Source organism: Oreochromis aureus, linkage group 22, assembly GCF_013358895.1.
Source record: "Oreochromis aureus strain Israel breed Guangdong linkage group 22, ZZ_aureus, whole genome shotgun sequence".
NCBI lineage: Eukaryota > Metazoa > Chordata > Actinopteri > Cichliformes > Cichlidae > Oreochromis > Oreochromis aureus.
In genome coordinates, this window is record NC_052962.1 from 38,331,386 (window position 1) to 38,351,284 (window position 19,899).

The 19,899-nt window shown below is 42.0% G+C and overlaps 1 protein-coding gene across 1 annotated transcript in view; it reads left to right on the forward strand.

Annotated features, from left to right (window-relative positions):
• LOC116317240 (collagen alpha-1(XIV) chain-like) overlaps positions 1–19,899 on the forward strand; it is a 159,299-nt gene that overhangs the window by 57,018 nt on the left and 82,382 nt on the right. Inside the window, exons 8-16 of the mRNA XM_039605355.1 lie at positions 258–422; positions 1,265–1,426; positions 1,769–1,938; positions 3,215–3,341; positions 7,464–7,609; positions 12,983–13,112; positions 18,512–18,651; positions 18,833–18,959; positions 19,040–19,179. Coding sequence (XP_039461289.1) covers positions 258–422; positions 1,265–1,426; positions 1,769–1,938; positions 3,215–3,341; positions 7,464–7,609; positions 12,983–13,112; positions 18,512–18,651; positions 18,833–18,959; positions 19,040–19,179 — 1,307 coding nt within the window. The remainder of the gene's footprint in view (positions 1–257; positions 423–1,264; positions 1,427–1,768; positions 1,939–3,214; positions 3,342–7,463; positions 7,610–12,982; positions 13,113–18,511; positions 18,652–18,832; positions 18,960–19,039; positions 19,180–19,899) is intronic.

Below are 19,899 nucleotides of genomic sequence, written 5' to 3' on the forward strand. Positions count from 1 at the left end.
TTTCCCAAATTTCAGATCCTGGTTTAATACTTCTTCAGATATTTATGTTCAAATATTGTCTCAGATTTCAATGTGTGAAAAAAATGTCTGGTTTTCAAAGACGTATTTGATAAATGAAGCAAAATTTCCACAGCACTCAATCTCTAAGTCCAGACTTTGAAGTATTTAAACAAATCGGAGTCGGCCGAGGCTGCGATGATTTGAGATGAAATGGCTCTTCTTCTTCTTATCTTGGTGTTTTCTTTCAATCCGAGCAGGTCTGGCTCTGACCTTCATCCTGGAGAACAGCTTCAAACCAGAGTCAGGCTCCAGACCCGGTGTTCCCAAGATAGGAATCCTCATCACCGATGGGAAGTCCCAGGATGATGTCATACCCCCAGCGCAGAGCCTGAAGGATGCTGGGATTGAACTGTTTGCCATTGGTATGACCTCCCAGCACTAAATGCTCCACATACCATGGACTCGGCTGTAATACTGCTCTGCTACACGTTCAGCTGGTTGAGAGTGGTGTGTGTAGTAGAGCTGGAGCTCCTCTGATAGGATCAATGATACTTGCACATCTGTCTGTATGTGTTGAAATGGTGCAGCTGCTTTGATTCACTGAGCTCTCCTTTATATGAAACCCAGCTGACGCTCTGAGTCACAAACAGAAGCAGAAATCTTTAAAGATTCACATTTTTTCCTTTTGAGTTTCTCGGCTGAACAAAACTCTGTTTGTTTTCAGTTTCAGCACAGTCACAGGTTAATTTCAACATTTCCGCTGTTCTGTGTTGTGTGCTGAAGTAGCAGGTTATTAATTAACTGACAGAACATTGAATACAACACCTTTAATGATATTTGCAGATTTCACCAGGCAAGAACAGCAGGCAGCATCTTAGATTCACGCTGATGCTTTTTGTCTTATAAATTTTTTTTAATGCATTTTATTTTTGACCACCGCTGATGTTAAACTATCCAAATATGTGATTTGGAATACCTTTGGACTCAGTCTGTGGCTCTTTAACACTTGTTAGCTTGTCAGCCTTTAGCTTTAGCTTGTAGTTTGAGCAGTGTACCCAGTCAGCAGGGGGAAAGTTTAGAGATGGAATAAATCCTGTTGCAGCGAGCGCATGTCAGAGTCTGGCGAATAGTTTTGCTGTTGTAAATGAAGTCCTGTGTATGTATTCATGTTCTGGTTGCGTCATAGAAAACCTATTTCCAACACCTTTCATGTCACCCTTGCTGTCAGTAGGATCACTCGGTTTTCTCTCTCCTCTCTCTCCAGGTGTGAAAAATGCTGATGAGAATGAGCTGAAGGCGATTGCCTCACCGCCAGAGGAAACTCACGTCTACAACGTGGCAGACTTCAGCGTGATGAGCGACATCGTGGAAGGTCTCACCAAGACCGTTTGTGACCGCGTGGAGCAGCTCGACAGGAAGATCAAAGGTGTGAAGAGCGGCGTGAATCAGCAGAGTCAGAGATGATACGGCAAAGATGCTGCTGATCGTTGCATCGGGGTTGCTTTGTTGATGCTGTTGGTTCCATATATAACAAGTACACTTCCCCACCAAATATGTTGCAGCCTTGTTATCTTTGTAATGAAATGCCCACAACTTTGTGCCACATAAACACAGATGTGGCTTCAGATAGCAGGCAGAGCTGCTACAGTTTATTACTTTCAGAGTCACTTTGCACACACAGCAGGATTGTTTCAGCTCTCGGAGGCTTTTCTGACCCGAGTTTCACACGTAATAGAAGAAAAATCTCTGCTTTCTTTATTATCTGCAGGGGGGGCGGAGCCTGCGCCGCCACCAGCCGTCGTGGCTGCACCTCGTGACCTCGTGACCTCAGAGATAACTGCTCGCAGTTTCCGGGTGACATGGACACATGCGTCGGGTCAGGTGGAGAAGTACCGAGTGGTGTACTACCCCGCCAGTGGGGGGCAGCCAGAAGAAAAGGTATTTTATTTGTGTTATTGTTAGTCCATTATTATTTTTATTCTTTTCATACTTTCATATCATGTCTGAAAGAAACACTTTTACTTGCAAATCATACAATTTTCAGGAAACTACAAATAGTTCTCTTCATTTTTCACTTTCACTTTTCAGCTTCCATCATAGTTTTTCCACCACAGTGAACAGTCCTGCTTTTATTGTAATTGTTCAATAAAGTGTAAACTACTGAACTGTCTGATTATTAGGCGGCTCATCTGGCTTTCTGCCTTCTTATAACTGACTAAAGGGAGCACTTTTCTTTTGTCCCCTTAATTAGTGGAACTTTGGTCCTGATTCGCCTCCACAGAGCAAATAAAATACAGAGAAACTGTCTGTGATGTAATGGCAGCATTTTAATTAAAGCTGCTCGGCTAATCCTTTTAAGGGTCACTTCCAGAAGTTAAGTAATTTCTCAGAGTGATCTGCATGATAAATGCCAACAATTATGCAGAATTTGCAGTAAGGGAATAATAAAAGCGCACTCTCGTATGCTGTGGTAAACTATATTCTGTTACTTTCATTATTAGCCATTAGCTGTGGAAGAGGTGAAAAACTGGAGCATTGATGTGTCTTTTTAATCAGTGTCCTTAACTACAGATATGCACTGACTTATTCTGTGACGTAGGTGTTTTCCCATGTGCTGAAACTTCCGGATAATGCACTCAAACTTTGTTTCCCTACCTATATTACCACGCAGACATGCAGCGCTGTAATTTTCCAAGTTTATATTTATGCTCCTGCAGTTCCTTCTTATTTTTATCCCATTTCTCTTTGATGTTTATTACAACTTGCAGCTGGAACGGCCCCGTTTCCCCACAAGGAAAACTGAGGTTTCATCAAAGCTAATCTGATCTAGTTACACTCAATTTAAATCTCTTTGGAGAGAGCTGAATGCCTACAGCAACATGTGGCGCCTTTTTCAACCTCGTGATATGCAGTCGCTTAATAAACAGAGGATTTCTTTCTGTATTTTAATGCTTTTTGACAAACAAAGTTCTGCTGTCTATTACAAAGAGATGAAGAGCTCTAATTTAGAGCAAATTAAGATTATTTTTAATCCCATCTGTATCAGGCAGTTATGTCCCTGAGAGCAAAGCTGAAATGAATGAACATCACAAGCAAACGTACTTGTTAAGTGTGTCTGACTGACTGGCTTATCTCATTCCAGTATTGTAAACTTACTGCACTTGATAACACTGCTGTGATATCCAGGCTGTGACCCACTGGGATCTGTTTTTAGGTGGTCCAGGGGACCCAGAACAGCGTGGAGCTGAGCTATCTGAACTCTCTGACAGAGTACCAGGTGGCTGTTTTTGCCGTCTATCGCAGCTCCGCAAGTGAAGCCCTGAGAGGAAGTGCTACTACATGTAAGTTTATATGTTTACACAGTCAAACAGATGGAAGCAGGCAGCAAACATGGCAGTAAGCCCCATGCAGCATCTGTTGGTCTGTAACACCCATTTTGAAGCCTCAATTTCAACAATATTGGCATCTTCATTGAGACACTTTGAAGCTAACAGTGACTGTATTTGGACATGAGGGCGGTGCACTGCTCTGCTAATGCTAACAAACCTCGTGCAGTCACCTTACAGTCCGGGGACCAGGTCTGCGACCAGTCATAGTCAGTTTTTTTGATGCATCACTTTAGTATTGAGTGGAAATGAGTGCAGTATGTTTGTGAAACTGCCTACATACACAGAAAGCCACACTAACTCTTTATACAAAGTTTTGTCTGAACCTCACAGATTTTAAACAAATATTCAGAAATTTGTCTACAAATAGTTACACGGTTGGTGCAGGACAGCAGTTTAATTGTAAAATGATGCAGGGACTAGGCAAGCACGCTTTTATGAAGAGATATAAGCAGAATGCAACCAGTTGGCAATCAGCTGAGTCGAGTCTTGAGTTGCAAAGTGACATCTTGTGGAGAAGTTGCGCTCATCGGTACAGACTGAGACTGAGACTGCGATGTGTTAGCACTTTATTTGCATCTATGATCGAGATGTGATTACATGAAAAAACCTGTGAATCTGTCTGAGAGCAACTGCAGTTCCTTTGAGTCAGACTGCAGGTGTTTGGAGACGGGTTCCCTCCCACTAAGGGACCTGAGTCATCACCAGTGGTTGAGGTGTTTCACATTCAGATGACTGGTTGGTCATCGCGACTACTATAAATTGTTCAAAGTGCTCCAAGAGGTGCCGGTGTTCTGGGAACCATCCTACCTGACAAACCATCCTACCGGTTGTTTCTGTGCATGCGCACAACACAAAATTAAGTGGCGAACCATCCTACCTACTGAAATTTATGCTGGAATTATGACAGCAGAAATGTGCATAAACTACAAACTGCAGGACGTTTTGCCAAAGAAGGAACACCGGCAACACAAACACAGGTCAGGGAGAATAGTATTATTGGAGATGAAATAATTGATTAATTTTGTATGAGTCAATGAATTTTTCATATTTCTTTTGTAACTTGGTAGCGATTGATTCACTTTTGGATTGAGTCTCAAGCGGCCGTTTTAAGAACTGTGACAACACCTTTGGGTTCGTTTAAACCACATGATGAAGATTTATCTCTAAAGGTCGCAGAGGCAAATGAACAATGTCCATTTGAGCCTGATTTAAGAATTAAGTCCCAAATGAGGGATCTGAACTCTTCTGTTTTCCCTGCATGCACCTCTTCTATTAAGTGCTATCGGTCTCAGGCTTAAATGGCAACCCTTGAAGTTGAGGATCTTTCATTGTGCTGTTAATTCTCTGCATCAAACTCATCCCATTTCTGCTTCTGTTCAGTAGAAATGTGCTCTTGCTAACACTGTAACACACAGTGTGTTATCACACAGTCCGTGTCTTGCTGGAGATCAACAGTGGGATAATTAGCAAAAGCATCTAAACTGAAGATAAAAACTCAGTGTTAACCTGCAGAGCTTTTAATCATTTATTTATTGCTTTAACTTTGCTTTGAAGAAACTGACAGGACCCAGATGAACAACACACCTTTGGTCTTTTCACTCAATTCCAATGAAGCCAATTTATGACTGTTGAGTTACAGCATCCGTAATAGCACTGATAGAGCAGCAGATATGTGTTGTACTACAAAGGAAAACAGTGAATTTGGGCCATAAAAGCTACACAGGTGTTTCATTATTTATTGGTGGCCTGATCCTCCTCTGACAGGATGCCTGTGGTGAGCTCTAATTCTGGTGGTATTGCCTGAGGCCTCGCGCTGACATGTGTACTCCGAGCCAGAGCCTGGCTGGATTCTCTGACCTCTTTCGACCTGGCGTTGGCTGACGAATGACAGGGGATTCCTCCCTGTTGGTCGAGGATGAATGCAAAGTCACAAGCTGACCTTGCAGCAAAGTTAATGTGGTGTGGCTGTTTGCTAGAAGCTGCCACTTCTGCCCTGCTGCACTGTCTGCTTAAGGCAGCAAATTAAACATGATGCTAGGTACTAATTGATTTGGGGGTTTGAGGTACAAAAGTGGAACATTTATCAAAGCAATAAGTGAGGACTTTGCTCATGTTGTCTGAGTCTGAAATATATCAGATTTCATGAAACCACACCTTTGCTTTGTTGACGTTTCATTATTTTTTGAATTTGCTGAAGCTAAAAGGAAAAAAATGCATGAGCTCTAAAACTATCTGTAGACTTTATTTGAGCAAGATCGTGTTTTTCAGTTGTCACTGAAATATAAAATGTAAAATCAAGTCCTCCCACAAAGCAGTCCTATCAGCTGTTTGTTCCCACCACCTGAAATAACTCAAATGGCATATAGAAGGGTTTCTATTTTGAATAATGTACAGTTAGGCAGACGAGTGGGTTGAGGTACTAATATATTGAGTCATGTCTGGAGAAGTTTTGAAGTTAAACTTTATAGTGCTACTCACCCTCACTAATAGGTTTTGGTTATTCTACACTGCTGGGGTGCCGACCTCTAACACCAGCAGTCGAGGAGGCTTAACTTTACACCACTGGTGATGCTCACAACACCTACTTGTGCAAATGGCCTACACAATAGCCTGTATAACACAAAATACATATCTATACACATATATGCATATAAATCTGGGACTGTTAAAAACTTGTAACTATCAACTTTCTAAAGATAAAAGAACATAAAAAATCCAAAGCATGAAAACATAAAGGCAAGATAAACATGAAAACAAAATTATTATAAGGGTCATCATTAAACTGAAAAACCAAGATAACCAGCTGGATGTTTGCAGAATTATTTGTCCCATCTAACCAAGTCAAGAAGACTTTGGGGAGGTAGCTAAATGATTTTAAAGGTCTGCAATCCAAAAACACCCCCACGAAAGAAACTATAGAGAGTTTACAACAAGAGGCAAACCACTAATTATACTCAAGAAGAATTTGTCAGAAAAGATCTAAAGAGTGTGCAGAGTTCTGGAGAAAACCACTGGACAGATGAAAACAAGACTAACTTGTACTAGAATGATACGAAGAGAAAAAAACCTCATGATCTGAGCCATATCACATCATCTCACAGACATAGTGGAGACAGTGTTATGATATGAGAAAGCATGGCTGCAACAGGCCACTAGTGATTATTGATGATAGAAGTATCAGGATGAATTCAGAAGTATACAGATCTACAAACTCTGCTTCTATTCAGCCAAATACATAAAACTGATCAAACACCACATTACAGTGAAAGTGGATAATGACCTAAAGCAAACTGCAAAGGTAACCCAAGAGTTTCCCAATGCAAAGAAATGGGACATCCTTCAATGGCCAAGTCAGTGATCTGAAGACAAAACAAAGACCCACAAACGAGCAGCAACTGAAGGCAGCCGGCAGAGCTGAGCAGAGGAAATTGCATGTAGTGATATCCATGGACCGTGTATAAAAATAACTGGAATTCCTTAACAGGTAATCCCAGTGGTTTTGTTATCCCCCTTGAAGGCCTCCATTTCAATCACATATCAATTGCTTGACTTAAAATACACTGTGGTGGTTTGCCGAGGCAAAATTACATCAAATCTGCCATCGGCCCAAAACTTAAGGACCTGATTGTAAATCTCATAAATCTCTTTTCTAGTTAAATCTGGTTTGGCTCATTGCCGTGCTGGACAGTGACCCCTGAATAACCAGTCTGCATGTTCTTGGTACTGCTGTTTTTAACAACCCTGACGTTGTGCATTACTGTTTAAAATACATCAAAGAAGATTTGGATTAATCATGCATGAACTTACAAGACCTAATTTACTTCTATTGCTGCAGGAGAGCTGTAGGATTGCAAATTCCTTAATCTTTGGAAAGGGCGAGTTTTCTATGAAATGTGAATTTTCAGGACTTGTCTGGACTGTCCAAAACAGTAGAAGGTTAGTGTCAGGTTAGTGTAAAAGTGCCAGATTACCATTTTAGGTAAGATTTAATCAGCTACACTTCCTTATTGGTTAAAAGTAAATGTGTCAAAGGAAGAAAGGCCCTCATCCAAACCCTGTGCTTGTGTCCGACAGTGGCCCTGCCCACGGTGAACAACCTGGAGTTGTTTGATATTACTCACAGCACTATGCGGGTCCGCTGGAAGGCCGCCGCTGGGGCTTCTGGGTACATGATCCTGTACGCCCCGCTGACTGAGGAGGACGCTTCAGATGAGAAGGAGGTGAGGAGTGTGCTCGTGTGCAATGAGAGTAAATGTGAGGCAGAGAAAACCTGCAGCATTTCAGCAGGTAAACTAAATAATGAAAACACCAACACTAAATGAGCTGTATGATTCAGAGCTGGGTGCTCTCTGCTGGGCTGCAGCTCCTTTTCCAAAACAAATCAAATTTCTTTACATCAGATGAAATTCCTCACAGGTCTACTTTAAACTCTGATCCAAGTAAAATATCTCCTACTTCATTTTATGTCATTTTAAAAGCCATACAAATATAGTGTTCAAAACTGTGTAAAAGTAACTGACCTCCTGCCTGGTTTATCAATTGATGAAGTCCAAGTGACCTCATCAATTAATGCATGTTTCAAGAAACGAGAGTCAAACTGCTGACAGAGATTTTAATCAGGCTGTAATCTGAGTGGGAAGCAAAAATTGGCTGAAAAATATGGTTTTTAATTTGTGCCAGTCTGAATATTTTACATCTTACAACTCAGCATTGTTTATCTGAAAAACACGAGCTGAATTCTTGATTTTGATACTTTGAATATTGAAGAAAAAGCTACAGAAACGACTCCCCTGCTCCAGGTCACTGTGCTCACCTGATGTGCCGCTCTCAGGCTTGGACACTTTGGCATCATCCAATAAAGGCTGCTCGTTGGTCACTGAGTTATAGATAAAGACCCAGCTCTCATCAGCAGAGTATTCTCAACATGAAGGTCAGCTGTGATGGAAGAGTTGATATTTGCTCTTTGTGTAAGTTTGAAGTCTAAGTGCAAGCGGTCAGAACAAGAAGTCCTGGAGCAAGCTAAAAAACTAGCACCCAGACTGGAAGTGGTCCTGTGGTGCAGAAGGAGACGACCCTGAAGGAGAGATCAACCAATTTAAATTCAGGCACTTTTAATTGAACAGAGTAACCGTAGTGTATGACTGCACATCGTATACTTTATGGAAGCACTTTTCATATTGTCCTACACATCAGTCTAACAGTGTTAGCATTAACATCAGATGGTGTCATGGATGTCATTATGGTTCGCTATAACCAATAAGCCAGCATTCAGGTTTCTGGTGTGATGAATAGTCTTTTGTTAGAGTGAACATGAATCAAAAAACTTGAACTAGAACTTCAACTACCTGCAGGTTTGAGCAGAAATGGACTGAATGTAATCAGCAGCTCAGGACCATTCAGTTACATCTCACAATTTGACTTCGGAGAAAAATCACAGGATATTGTTGGACATTTGCATAACAAAGGCTTTCTGCGCCTGCTGACTTTTTGTCTGTGGTTTTGCTTGTTGTTTGGCATTTTTGTCTTCGGTGGTCGTAGGAAATCCACCTGAATTTGCTTTGAAATAGTCTATTAAAGACGGTGACTGTCGGAGCTGACAGACTGCTAATTAGCATTCAGCTGAATAAAGTTGACCTTCTTAGATGTCTTTGTAATTATAATTGAGTTGCTTCAAAGTAAACGTCTGCTTTCATGTGCCGTTTCTGTTATTTTTCTTCATATTCTGTATGTTTGACACAGCGTGCTTTATAGTTTATTATACTGTGATTCTCAGGAAGGAAACAGAGGAAGCGGGATAGAAGCAAACGGCTAAAAAAATGTACCAGAAATATCAGATAATATTAGAGAAAGCGGTGGCAGTAGAGAGTTTTTAATTCACTCTAATAAACAGCACGGCTGATCCTGAGCCACCCTTCAGTGTCCCCACCATGCATGAGTCAAACAAGTGCAGCCACCCTCTGAGTCATAGTAATATATCTTTAAAAACTGTGACCAATTAGAGGACAAAACACAACCAAAGCATCAATTACACCTTGAAAGACTGAATAACACTTCAAAGCGAAACACGCACGCATACAAAGACCAGCACTGATAGGAAAGGACACATTAAAAGCAAACAGCAGGACAGACTGGAACATGGAGATCTTTTGCAGGTAAATTCAGTAGTTAAGGAAGACGAGACATTCAAAGGAGAGGAGGAGAGGTATGAAGGGCACAGGCAGCCGTCCTTATCCCTCCTTCTCCCGTTAGACCTCATTATGCCTACCGTCACATTCCCCTCCAGGCAGAAAGCAATAAAAACAATTTAGGAAGGAATTTAGAATCAGGATGGATGCTTTCCAGTGGTGAGGATAAGCCTGGCTCTAAGGCACTCCTGTCAGAGCCCAGGCTTGGCTGGCTCGTCCTCGTGTGGCTTCCACTTATGGGCCGTGTGGGGACTTGTCTGGGCCAAAGCCAGCCTCAAATCCAGCCCAGTTTGACTAGAAAAGTGCTTTAATTCAAACAGGGACCCAGTGTAGGTCTGCACAGATTGAACCCGAGGGAGAGAAAGGACGAGTACAAATATGAACAAGAGGTAGATCTTACAGCAGGATGTGACTCCAATGGTCCCCGAAGCTGCTAAATGTGTCCACGCCAAACAAAAACAACAGTTACATGAATTTGGTGCACGTAACAAAATGGCTTTCTTGTCGAGCAAGAAATGCTTCAGCTCATGCCAGTGCATCCGCCCGGGTCCAATCCGGCCCCTACACCCACATCAAGTACAAGTGGAAGTGAGTGATGAAGCCTGCCAACTCAGAGTCTACACCGATGCACACTCCACCTGCTCTGAGTCAGGAACGGAGGAAACTCCACACATAACCACACAGCACAAATATGACTGTGTGCTTATCTAAGAAGGGTTGGACTCTGCTGGGTAAATGAAAACAAAAGGATGAGATGATGTTTAAAGGCGGTGATAGAGAATAATGTCGTGTTTCAACTAGAGATGGACCGATCCGATATTACGTATCGGTATCGGTCCGATACTGACCTAAATTACTGGATCGGATATCGGCCAGAAATAAAAAATGTAATCCGATCCATTAAATATCAAAAAAACACCTCACAAAACTTGCGACATGGCGTAACTCGGCTCATAACCGTAGCACGTCGGAGCAGTGCGCTCACGTGATGATGCTTAATCGATGTAATCAACTTTAATTTGATGCAGGGTGAAAAAAAATGCACAGAAATAAATTATTTTTCAAGAATAATTAAATAGATTCAACATCTTTCTTCAACAGAATTGCAGACTGCACAGATGGTACCTTCCCAAAGGAAAAAGTACTATAGCTTACTAGGGTATATTAGACTTAACAGTTACTATATACAGTAATGGACTTCTATACATTTTACATCAGATTAAAACTTTGGGTGTAAGATTCAGATAATTATTTATTAAAAGCTCGACATTTTAAATGAGAATAAGAAAGAAAAGTATGTCTTTGTGCCCCTTTCCTGTTCATGCCCCATCGGCCCCCTGGCTAAACTTTGCTAGATCCGCCCCTGCACAGTTACCAGCCGTCAGCTACGTAGAAAAGGATCCTGGTGTAGAAAGTAATATTAAATAAATTCTAACGACAGCTTATCAAGCTTAAACGTGCTGCTGTTGTTCAGCCGCTGGTTTCCTCTTTCTGGTGCAAAGTGGGCCAAAAACAAAGAAGAGAGACGGACTCGCAACAGAAAAGCCGATCAGCTGATCATTGATCAGTTTCATGATTGAAGTAGCAGCAGGAGAGGGAGAGAGAGAGGCAGTCGCTCCATATATCGGTTGTTAAGCTTAACGTGGGAACGCTTTACAAACATTCAGAGATGAACTTACACACTTGCTTTACTTCTCTCTGGGATAACTTCCTCGGAGATGAAATGCTGGTTTGGTAGCGAGGCTACAAATACACACAGCCGCTCTATCATGTGAGCGCACTGCTGCCACGTGCTACGGTTATGAGCCGAGTTACGCCATGTCGCAAGTTTTGTGAGGTGTTTTTTTGATATTTAATGGATCAGATTACATTTTTTATTTCTGGCCGATATCCGATCCAGTAATTTAGGTCAGTATCGGACCGATACGTAATATCAGATCGGTCCATCTCTAGTTTCAACAGGAGCAAAGGGGCAGGCAGTGACCTTTATTTAAGTAAAATTCAATGTAGACCCATTTTGATTGTTGATGGTTATGTAGGTCATGTGCACAGAAAAGGAAACTGTATTTCCTTCCTCTGTATCAAAGACAAGAAACAGGGTTAAGAAATTCCTCCTGTGTGCCACGCTACTTAGAAAATTTATGACCTGAAGTCTTTTACTGTGTTTATCACAGAAAACAGAGAAAAATGAAAAAAAGTCAGCTGATTAAATAGGTCACATTCTGCTAAAAACACAAAATAAAACATGCTTTATTTTGTAATACATGTCCTGTAATGATGGTGGATGCTCATATCAAACCGAGCCAGAATTTAAAGTAGTAAGATGTGGACATGTAGCAGCTCCGGCTTCAGTCTACATTAGTTGGTCTTCAAAGAAGAGCATCTAAAATCGCCAAAGTATGGCTGCACCGAGGCCCTGTAAAGGAATAAGGATTTTTTAAGGATGCAGAGTCGCTTTGATAGAATCCAAGAATAAAAATATGAAGTGAGAAACAAGCAGAGCAGGTCCTCTTTAAGCCATCCTATCTGATTGCAGCAGCTCTGATTCTGATTGAAATTCCTACTTCAGTGTGAGAAAGGCAGGGGCGTCCCAAAGCTCGGCGGTTAGAGTCTATTCAGAAAATTGTCTCAGGATACAAAAACGGAGATCAAGCCTTTAGTTATTTAACTCTGTTACATCTTAGGCCAAAACATAAGGTGGAAACATTCTTAAATGAAGTAAAAAAACCAAAAACCTGTTAAAGTATTAACAGTAATTATTGATCATGTTGTATACCAAACCTACTGGCAGATTGTTCCTGCTGTACGTTGTAGTTCTCTAAGGAAACAAGAAAAGCCATTTGTTGTATTATGTCTGCATCCAGTTTATGTTTGGCAGAATAAGTGATGGTGAAGTTGAATATTTGTGGGCACGCTGTGTAAGCAGCTGCAGACTCGTTGAGTTCTGTGTTGGCGATAGAGATGAAGGAAATCGGCCTCTGTGGGGACTGAAAGGTCTGTTTCGGCTAAGTAAACAAGCTACAGCTGCAAAGCAAAAAACAACTGATGTTTTTCTCACATTTTGAAATCGACCACTGCGGTCCTCCAAACACAGAGTTTCATCATCTTCCTTTGTTCTGAGTTTCAGCTCAGTAGATGTGGGACATACTATAAGAGCCTGATTAACCCTCCTGTTTAATGTAAAAGAAGATCTCCATATTCAGAAATCATCTCATGCAATCACACTTTAATTCTCTGCTTGCCTGGACGGGACTGCTGATGATAGAAGAGTAGACGTGCAGAGAGATGAATAACAGGGCGGATAAACGACTGGATGAAATCCACTGACAAGACAGAGATTTAAAGGCTCTACTAGAAAGTCTCTGTGTCTATGCTAAACGCACATACCTGCTGTGTGTGTGTGTGCAGGTGAAGGTGGATGACTCGGTGACTGAGGTGGAGCTGGAAGGATTGACTCCAGCTACTGAGTACACGGTGACAGTTTACGCCATGTACGGGGAGGACGCCAGTGACCCCATGACCAGCCAGCAGACCACATGTAAGTCTGACACATGCAAAACACTCCCACCATCAAATGACTCAAATATTCCTCTGATTTGTTGTTAGCAGCCAGTAGCTGAAAAATGGAGCCAAAGGAAAAGCCAAAATCTTCAGTGTGCTAAAGATTCTCATGCTGAAATGTCCAACTTTACAGCAGATACACATGCTTACCACCTGCAGCAGGAACCCATGCTGCCCTCTGTAGCTAGTTTGTTTCTTAGTAGCAACTGTACATGTGGTGATTTATTTATTTTATAAGTTATCTGTGTAAAATGTACTAACGCTTAAATATGAGCATCACTTGATCACACTGGTGCCACCTTAGCTAATAGGAGTTGTTCCTCATGGCCACTGTTTGTGTTTTTGGTCCCATTAGTAGCTTTTTTTAATGGAATTATCTGATAAACAACATGGATTGCTGTGGCTGACTGGTGTGATAAAGTTGTTGTATTTCCTGTTTATGAGGTGATTAACATTCATAATATACGAGCTTTCTAGGATTTGCTAATAACACTTTTAGGTCTCCAGAACATTGTCACCTGTAAAGCTTTGGTTGAACCTTCAAAACAGGCGTCCGAACCAGTCAGTGATGACAGAGTGGCTACATTTATGCTTCATATACAGTCTATGGTTACCATGCAGCTGAAGCCTTTTGCCTGGTTGGACTTGTCCTGTTGGCTTATTCCAAACTTTGGCTGATTCTAGACTGAACGACATGGATCCACCTCAAACTCTGGCTGAAAAATAAATCCATTAAAACTAAGTGTTGCTCTGATCACCAGAGTTATGTAACAACAATGTGGACGTCATACAAATATCAGCATCACAGTTTAGGAGCTTCAAGTGTAAAGAAGCTGAGTCGTGGCTGCATAAACAATTTCACTAAATATTTAAGCATGCAAATATTTTTTTAAAGACACAAGATATCAAAAATATTCCACGGACTTTGTAATCCTTCACATATTACAGCCGGATATGGTTTTAAAATGAGGAGCAGCCACAAAATTTTCACAAAGTGTCCTCATCTTCTTTTAATGTCCTTGGAGTTGAGATCTGAAAGAAAGTCAAACCGGTCCTCGCAGAAATAGAAATATAAGGCCGCACATCAATATGCTTTACTAACTGTTGGTGAAATTCAATTTCATTAAATCCCTGGCAGGTTCTGTGACCCTTTGAACTGGAGTCACTGCTGTTCTCATCTCTGAAAGCAGCCAGCACATTTTTCATTTTCCTCAGGACATTAACTCTCAGCTGTCTGATCAGGAGGAAACCACATCTCCAAGTACTTAAACCTACATCCTCCATGTACAAACCTCCAAACCCTTTATCAGCTAATTTCTTTCATTATCTTTTTTATGTGTTTTCTAATCAGAGGGATCAGCTGCCGCAGACATATTTGCTTTTCATTTGCCGAGTGTTTGCTCATAGTTTCTTCCCAGACGGCTGCAGCATGCTGACGTCCTGTCCCAACACGTATCCTGCTCCTGACAAAAACTAGCAGCCCGCAATGCCAAACTCTCTACATGGCGCCGACTTTGACTCCCTTATTCCAGCTATTTTCTGCACCTCACTGTCATTCTTTAGAGTTTTGATGAGAGTAACTCGGCGCTCCGCCCACCCTAAATCCCCACCGTGCTCACTAATTAACATTTTATGAAGTTTCCTTTAAGGTTTGAGGCCTGCGGCTTTAAGTCAGGGCATGTTTATGTCTTTATGGTGTGTGTAAGGCTTTGGATGCGGGTCAGAAGAGGGGGCGGGTGGGGGGATTAGGGTTTCTGTCAAATACATTTTCAGAATAAAATAACTTTTATTGTTCCATGCAGGCAGGAGTTAATGCCCTTGAATGAAGATGGGACACATTATGTTTTGGTCATCGTCTTTGTATCAGCCCCGTTCCCTGAAATATTCCTTCTGCGTTATAAAAACGAGGTTCCTCGTTAGCTGCACACCACATGATGCGAATGATGGTCGTGATGTGCTTTTCACTCAGCGAGCTTGTTCGTATTCATTCAGTCTGCCTCTCTGTGTCATCAGAGGCCTCTCATCCCTCATTTCCTCTCATCATTTAACTGTCGTTTCTTCCATTGTTAAGACAAAATGTACTTTAATGATCACTGCAGTGAAACGAGGCCATTGCACATGCAAATGGTTTGGATTTCTTTTGCTTTGAAGGAGCATGATGGAGATTAAAGATAAAGACTCATACAAAATCAGACTACAGAGAGTTTTACACATCTTCCCACTTTGTGGTTTTACAACCAGAAGCAGATCGTGAGACCACAGTATGCAGATTTGATTTTGAATTGTTTTTTTCATTGGTTGTTTGTTATTTAACTGTAGCTGTAAGTGTGTGCGCTTGCAGAGGTTATACATGTCATGACAGACTTGCAAACACTTGATCCCGTTTATATAAGAAAGGATTTCAAAAGGAAAAGTAGTTTTTTTTCAATAATTTAGCTACAATAAAAACCAGAATATTCCTCTGTGGAAATGGCCACACTCAGAAACAAGAATTGCTCTACAGAAGCTGGCAGATGTTTGAGGGTTTTCTTGTGCTTCCCACACAACTTTTTAATGACATGCAAATCTCCAGTTTGACTTGGCCAGTCTGTATCCATCCATTTCCTTTTTTTGTTTGTTTGTGATTTCTGATGTTTTTTCACGCCTGTGATTGGTCCCCTTTAGCTCTCAGAAACATGGCTTCACTTTGTCTTCACGCGTTCTTGGACATGATGTGGTATGATGCAGAATTCAGTTATTAAGCATGGTGTTACCTTCAACCCAAACCACGACTGGTGTATGACTGTTATGGGATTTTATTGTGTTTTTTCTTTTGCCTGTTCCATCTGTGGGTCTTTATTATCTCCAGAACACATTATTTCAAAAGGCCTGATGTTTAACTGTATGTTCACTGAAAAATGTCAACTTTCTTTTTGGGCAGCAGGAGCTTTTTTTGTTGTTGCCGGCTTGATTCCAATGCATATATGTGCAGACACATTCAAATTGTATATGCTCACACTCTGATGCCAACAGAGTTACTTGCAGATGCCGTTGTCAAACACTGGGGTTCTTGAATGCGTCTCGTTGCTTCAGAGGGTGTGTTGCTGGAAGTAAGTGAGACTGTGTTAACTTTATGGACAGAAGATGTAGACATAGACAAGCGCTGGGAGTTTTCTGCTTTGGTGCCCTCAGGAGCTTACTAGTGCTCTTCACAGATGCTGGGGTTCTTCTGGCTTCATCGGGCAGTGACCTCCACCTTGCACTGGATCACCTTACAGTCGAAAGAGAAGTAGCTGGGATGAGAATTAGCACATCCAAGGCTGATACCATGGTTCTCACCCTGAAAAGGGAGTTCCCACTGCAGGTGGGGGAAGAGTCGCCATCCCAAATGGAGGAGTTTAACTATTTCAGGGTCTTGTTCATGAGTGGGGCGAGAGTCGGGTGAGAGATTGACAGAAAGATTGCAGCAGTGTTAGTGGGGATGCAGAGGTTTTCTTGGTCTGCTGTGGTAAAGAAAGTCAAGCTTTGTTCCTACCCTCAGCTTTGGCCACGAGCTCAAGGTAGTGACTGAAAGAATTAAATCATGAATACAAGAGACAGAAAACAGGGTGTCCTGGGTGTCCCTTAGAAATGTGCTAAGTGGCTTGGTCAGGTGGAGTAGAGTAGTAGCCACTACTCCTCCAAATCGAAAGGAGTCAGTTAAGGTGGTTCAGACATTTGGCCAGGACGCCTAGAAAATTTCTAGGTGAGGTTTTTTGGCCATGGCCATCAGGGCTCTAGAGCAGGGGTGGGGGAACTCCAGGCCTCGAGAGCCGGTGTCCTGCAGGTTTTAGATGTGTCCTTGATCGGCTAAATGACATCCTCAGCATGTCTTGAAGTTCTCCAGAGGGCTGGTAATGAACTAATCATTTGATTGAGGTGTGTTGACCCAGGGTGAGAACTTAAACCTGCAGGACACCGGCCCGTGAGGCCTGGAGTTGCCCACCCCTGGTCCAGAGCCACGTGGTTTGATCTTGGTACGATGATACTACAAACTCAAAAGTGAGCAAAACAGCAGAACCTTGATGTCAGAGCTTTAAATAAGATGGGTTCCACCTTTCACTGTCTAGTCTGGAACCCCTAATCAAATTAAATAAAGGAGCACACTTTCTGTATTGCTGATCCTTTTAATGAGACTTCATCAGAGCTGTTATAATAGTGTTGAAAGCTCTGATTGGCTGAGCTGTCAGTGAAAGCAACACTAGAGTTGTATGGGTGTTGAGCAAAGCTGCCAGCTGCAGAGACAGCCCTGAGCTGTAGCGTCATCTATATGGGTGTCGTAATACTCTTATATGTAGACGTTTGGAAACTTTAGCGACTTACCTGTCCTTAAACTTTTTTAATTTGCTTTTTGCTCATTGCTGTTGTGACCCTGGGATACCCCGGTGCAAACGCCGTGGCAGCATCTCCCTCCCTTCAGCCCACTCGGTATTTCTCTCTTGCCTCACTTTCTGCTGCTTTGTTTTTAATCTGACCCTCGGTATAATTGAGGTGAAGCACTGGTGGGTACAATCAGAATTATTTTTCTTTTCTTTTTTTGAAGAAAACAGATCAGCGATTCTAAATGTAAAAGTTTCAAAGCTCAGAGAGAATCAGATTCTGCGGCTGAATTTTTAAAGTGAGGGCAGGGGGGATTTTTTTAGACCTCCGAGACGGCGAGAAGAAATGAGAAAGAGTGGACATTTAGGCAGAGCCTGAGGGAGTGCGGTGATGTAATGAGCTGCAGGCCACTTTATAATTAAAAGTAGTGGAGTCCAATAACCCTTGTACAAACCCCCATGAGTGCGAGTGTGAATTAGGTAGACCTGCTGTTATCAGGGGTCGCGATTTCAGGCCTCTCATGAAGGCTCGGCTGTGTTTGCGTGTTCATGTTTCTGCTGTTGATAAAGAACATAAAGCTGTTTTGTTCTTTCGTTCTTTCTTCGTCTTTTTGCGACGTATGAGTTCAGTTTGAAAGATGTTCCATTTCCGAGGCCACACACACTTTCTTACAGCGTGGGATTATAACTATGCTAATATGAGCAACTGGGCAATTTTTATGATTTAAAGTTTTGGAACATTTTCTGAAAGGCACATTTAATAAAATAGTATGGAAGACCAAAGCTGCCAGTCTCCCAAAGTCAATGCAGGAACACTAAGCTAAAAAATATATAAACTAGTGAAGGTAAATAAATAGGTTAATTTATTGGTATGCAAATACAGAATAATAATATTGCATTATATGTGCAATAATCATACTTAATTAATCAACTGATTAATATATATGTTGGCTGATTCCATCCTCCATAGGCAGAGGAACTCAGTTCACAGCCGTTTCTTTCCAGATGTTGTGTTTACAGTTTGCTTTCTGTCCCTCAGTACCGCTGATCCCAGCGAGGAACCTTCGTTTCTCGGAGGTGGATCACAGCTCTGCCCGGATCACATGGGACTCCGCCTCCAGGAAGGTTAAAGGGTACCGCATCATGTACGTCAAAACCAATGGAGTCCAGACCAATGAGGTGAGGTCATCAGGCTTGTCCAAACTCGTCAGAGAGGAAGTGGTTAAGTGTTGGGAAACTGTCGTTCCTCCATGAAGTTTAACAATTCCAGTGGAGTCATTGGTCCAGTATCCGTGCACTGTCTGTGCAAACAGAGTCACTGAGGAAGAAATGTCATTGGGGTTTGGTCCTGTGTCTCCAGGTGGATGTTGGCCGTGTGACAACCTGGCTGCTAAAAAACCTGACGTCACTGACGGAGTACACTGTTGGTGTGTTTGCCGTCTATGATGAAGGACAAGCTGAGGTTGTGACAGACAGCTTCACCACAAGTAAGAAGCTGTAGTAGAGATTGTTATATTCACAAGTATTTCTGAAATGGTTTTAAGCAGAGTTGTTGGCGTTTGTTTAGAAACTGTCCCGGACCCAGTGGACCTGAGGAGCAGTGACATCTCCACAGACAGCTTCAGGGTGTCCTGGGGTCACCCGGCGTCTGATGTGGTGCTTTATCGACTCACCTGGACACCCACCGATGGAGACGAGAGCAATGAGGTGTTCATGCGTTTCTTATGTGCTGTTATACGTTTATTTTAAGCTTAGAAGGTGAAAGAAAGTCACCTGGAAATCTTTGAATTTCCTGGGTGATTTTCTGAAGCGTCATCTCTCAGGACGGAAAACGCTTTTTCATGGAATTCAGTCACTGGTCCTTAATGACCATTATAACTCTTTACAAAGTTTTATACTGGTCAATGCTCAAATTAAACATAGGCAGAGTTTGAAATAATGACATAATGAAAGGACGATGGATAAATGGCTTCATCCAGGCAGTGGACAGACTGAGGGGCTGCACCAAACTCCTCAGTCTGACTGTCACATAAATAAGGATTATTTTGCATCATCTCCATAAGAATATGTTGCTTGAAATGAGCAGATCGGATCCTTTTAAACACTAACGAGCACTAAGGAACGAAGCTGCTCCTGCCAACACAGCCAGGTTTAATAACTGTGTGCTGACTTTGTCGTAGTCATTGTTGACTGGCAACGTCTTTAAACCTGATAAACACCAATCAAATGATTTCATTAAGATATGAGAAGAAGCGCAGGTGAAAGCAGATAAAAGTCAACTTTGTCACACCAGTGAGTCTCTGAGAGATCATCTGTGAGATACGGATCCCCAAACAGGGCGTGCTGTGGGAGGAGTCACCTGTTGGTTCTTATTTGCTGGCCTTTGTATGTCTTTTGATCCTTGTCTTAACTGACGGTGACTTTGCT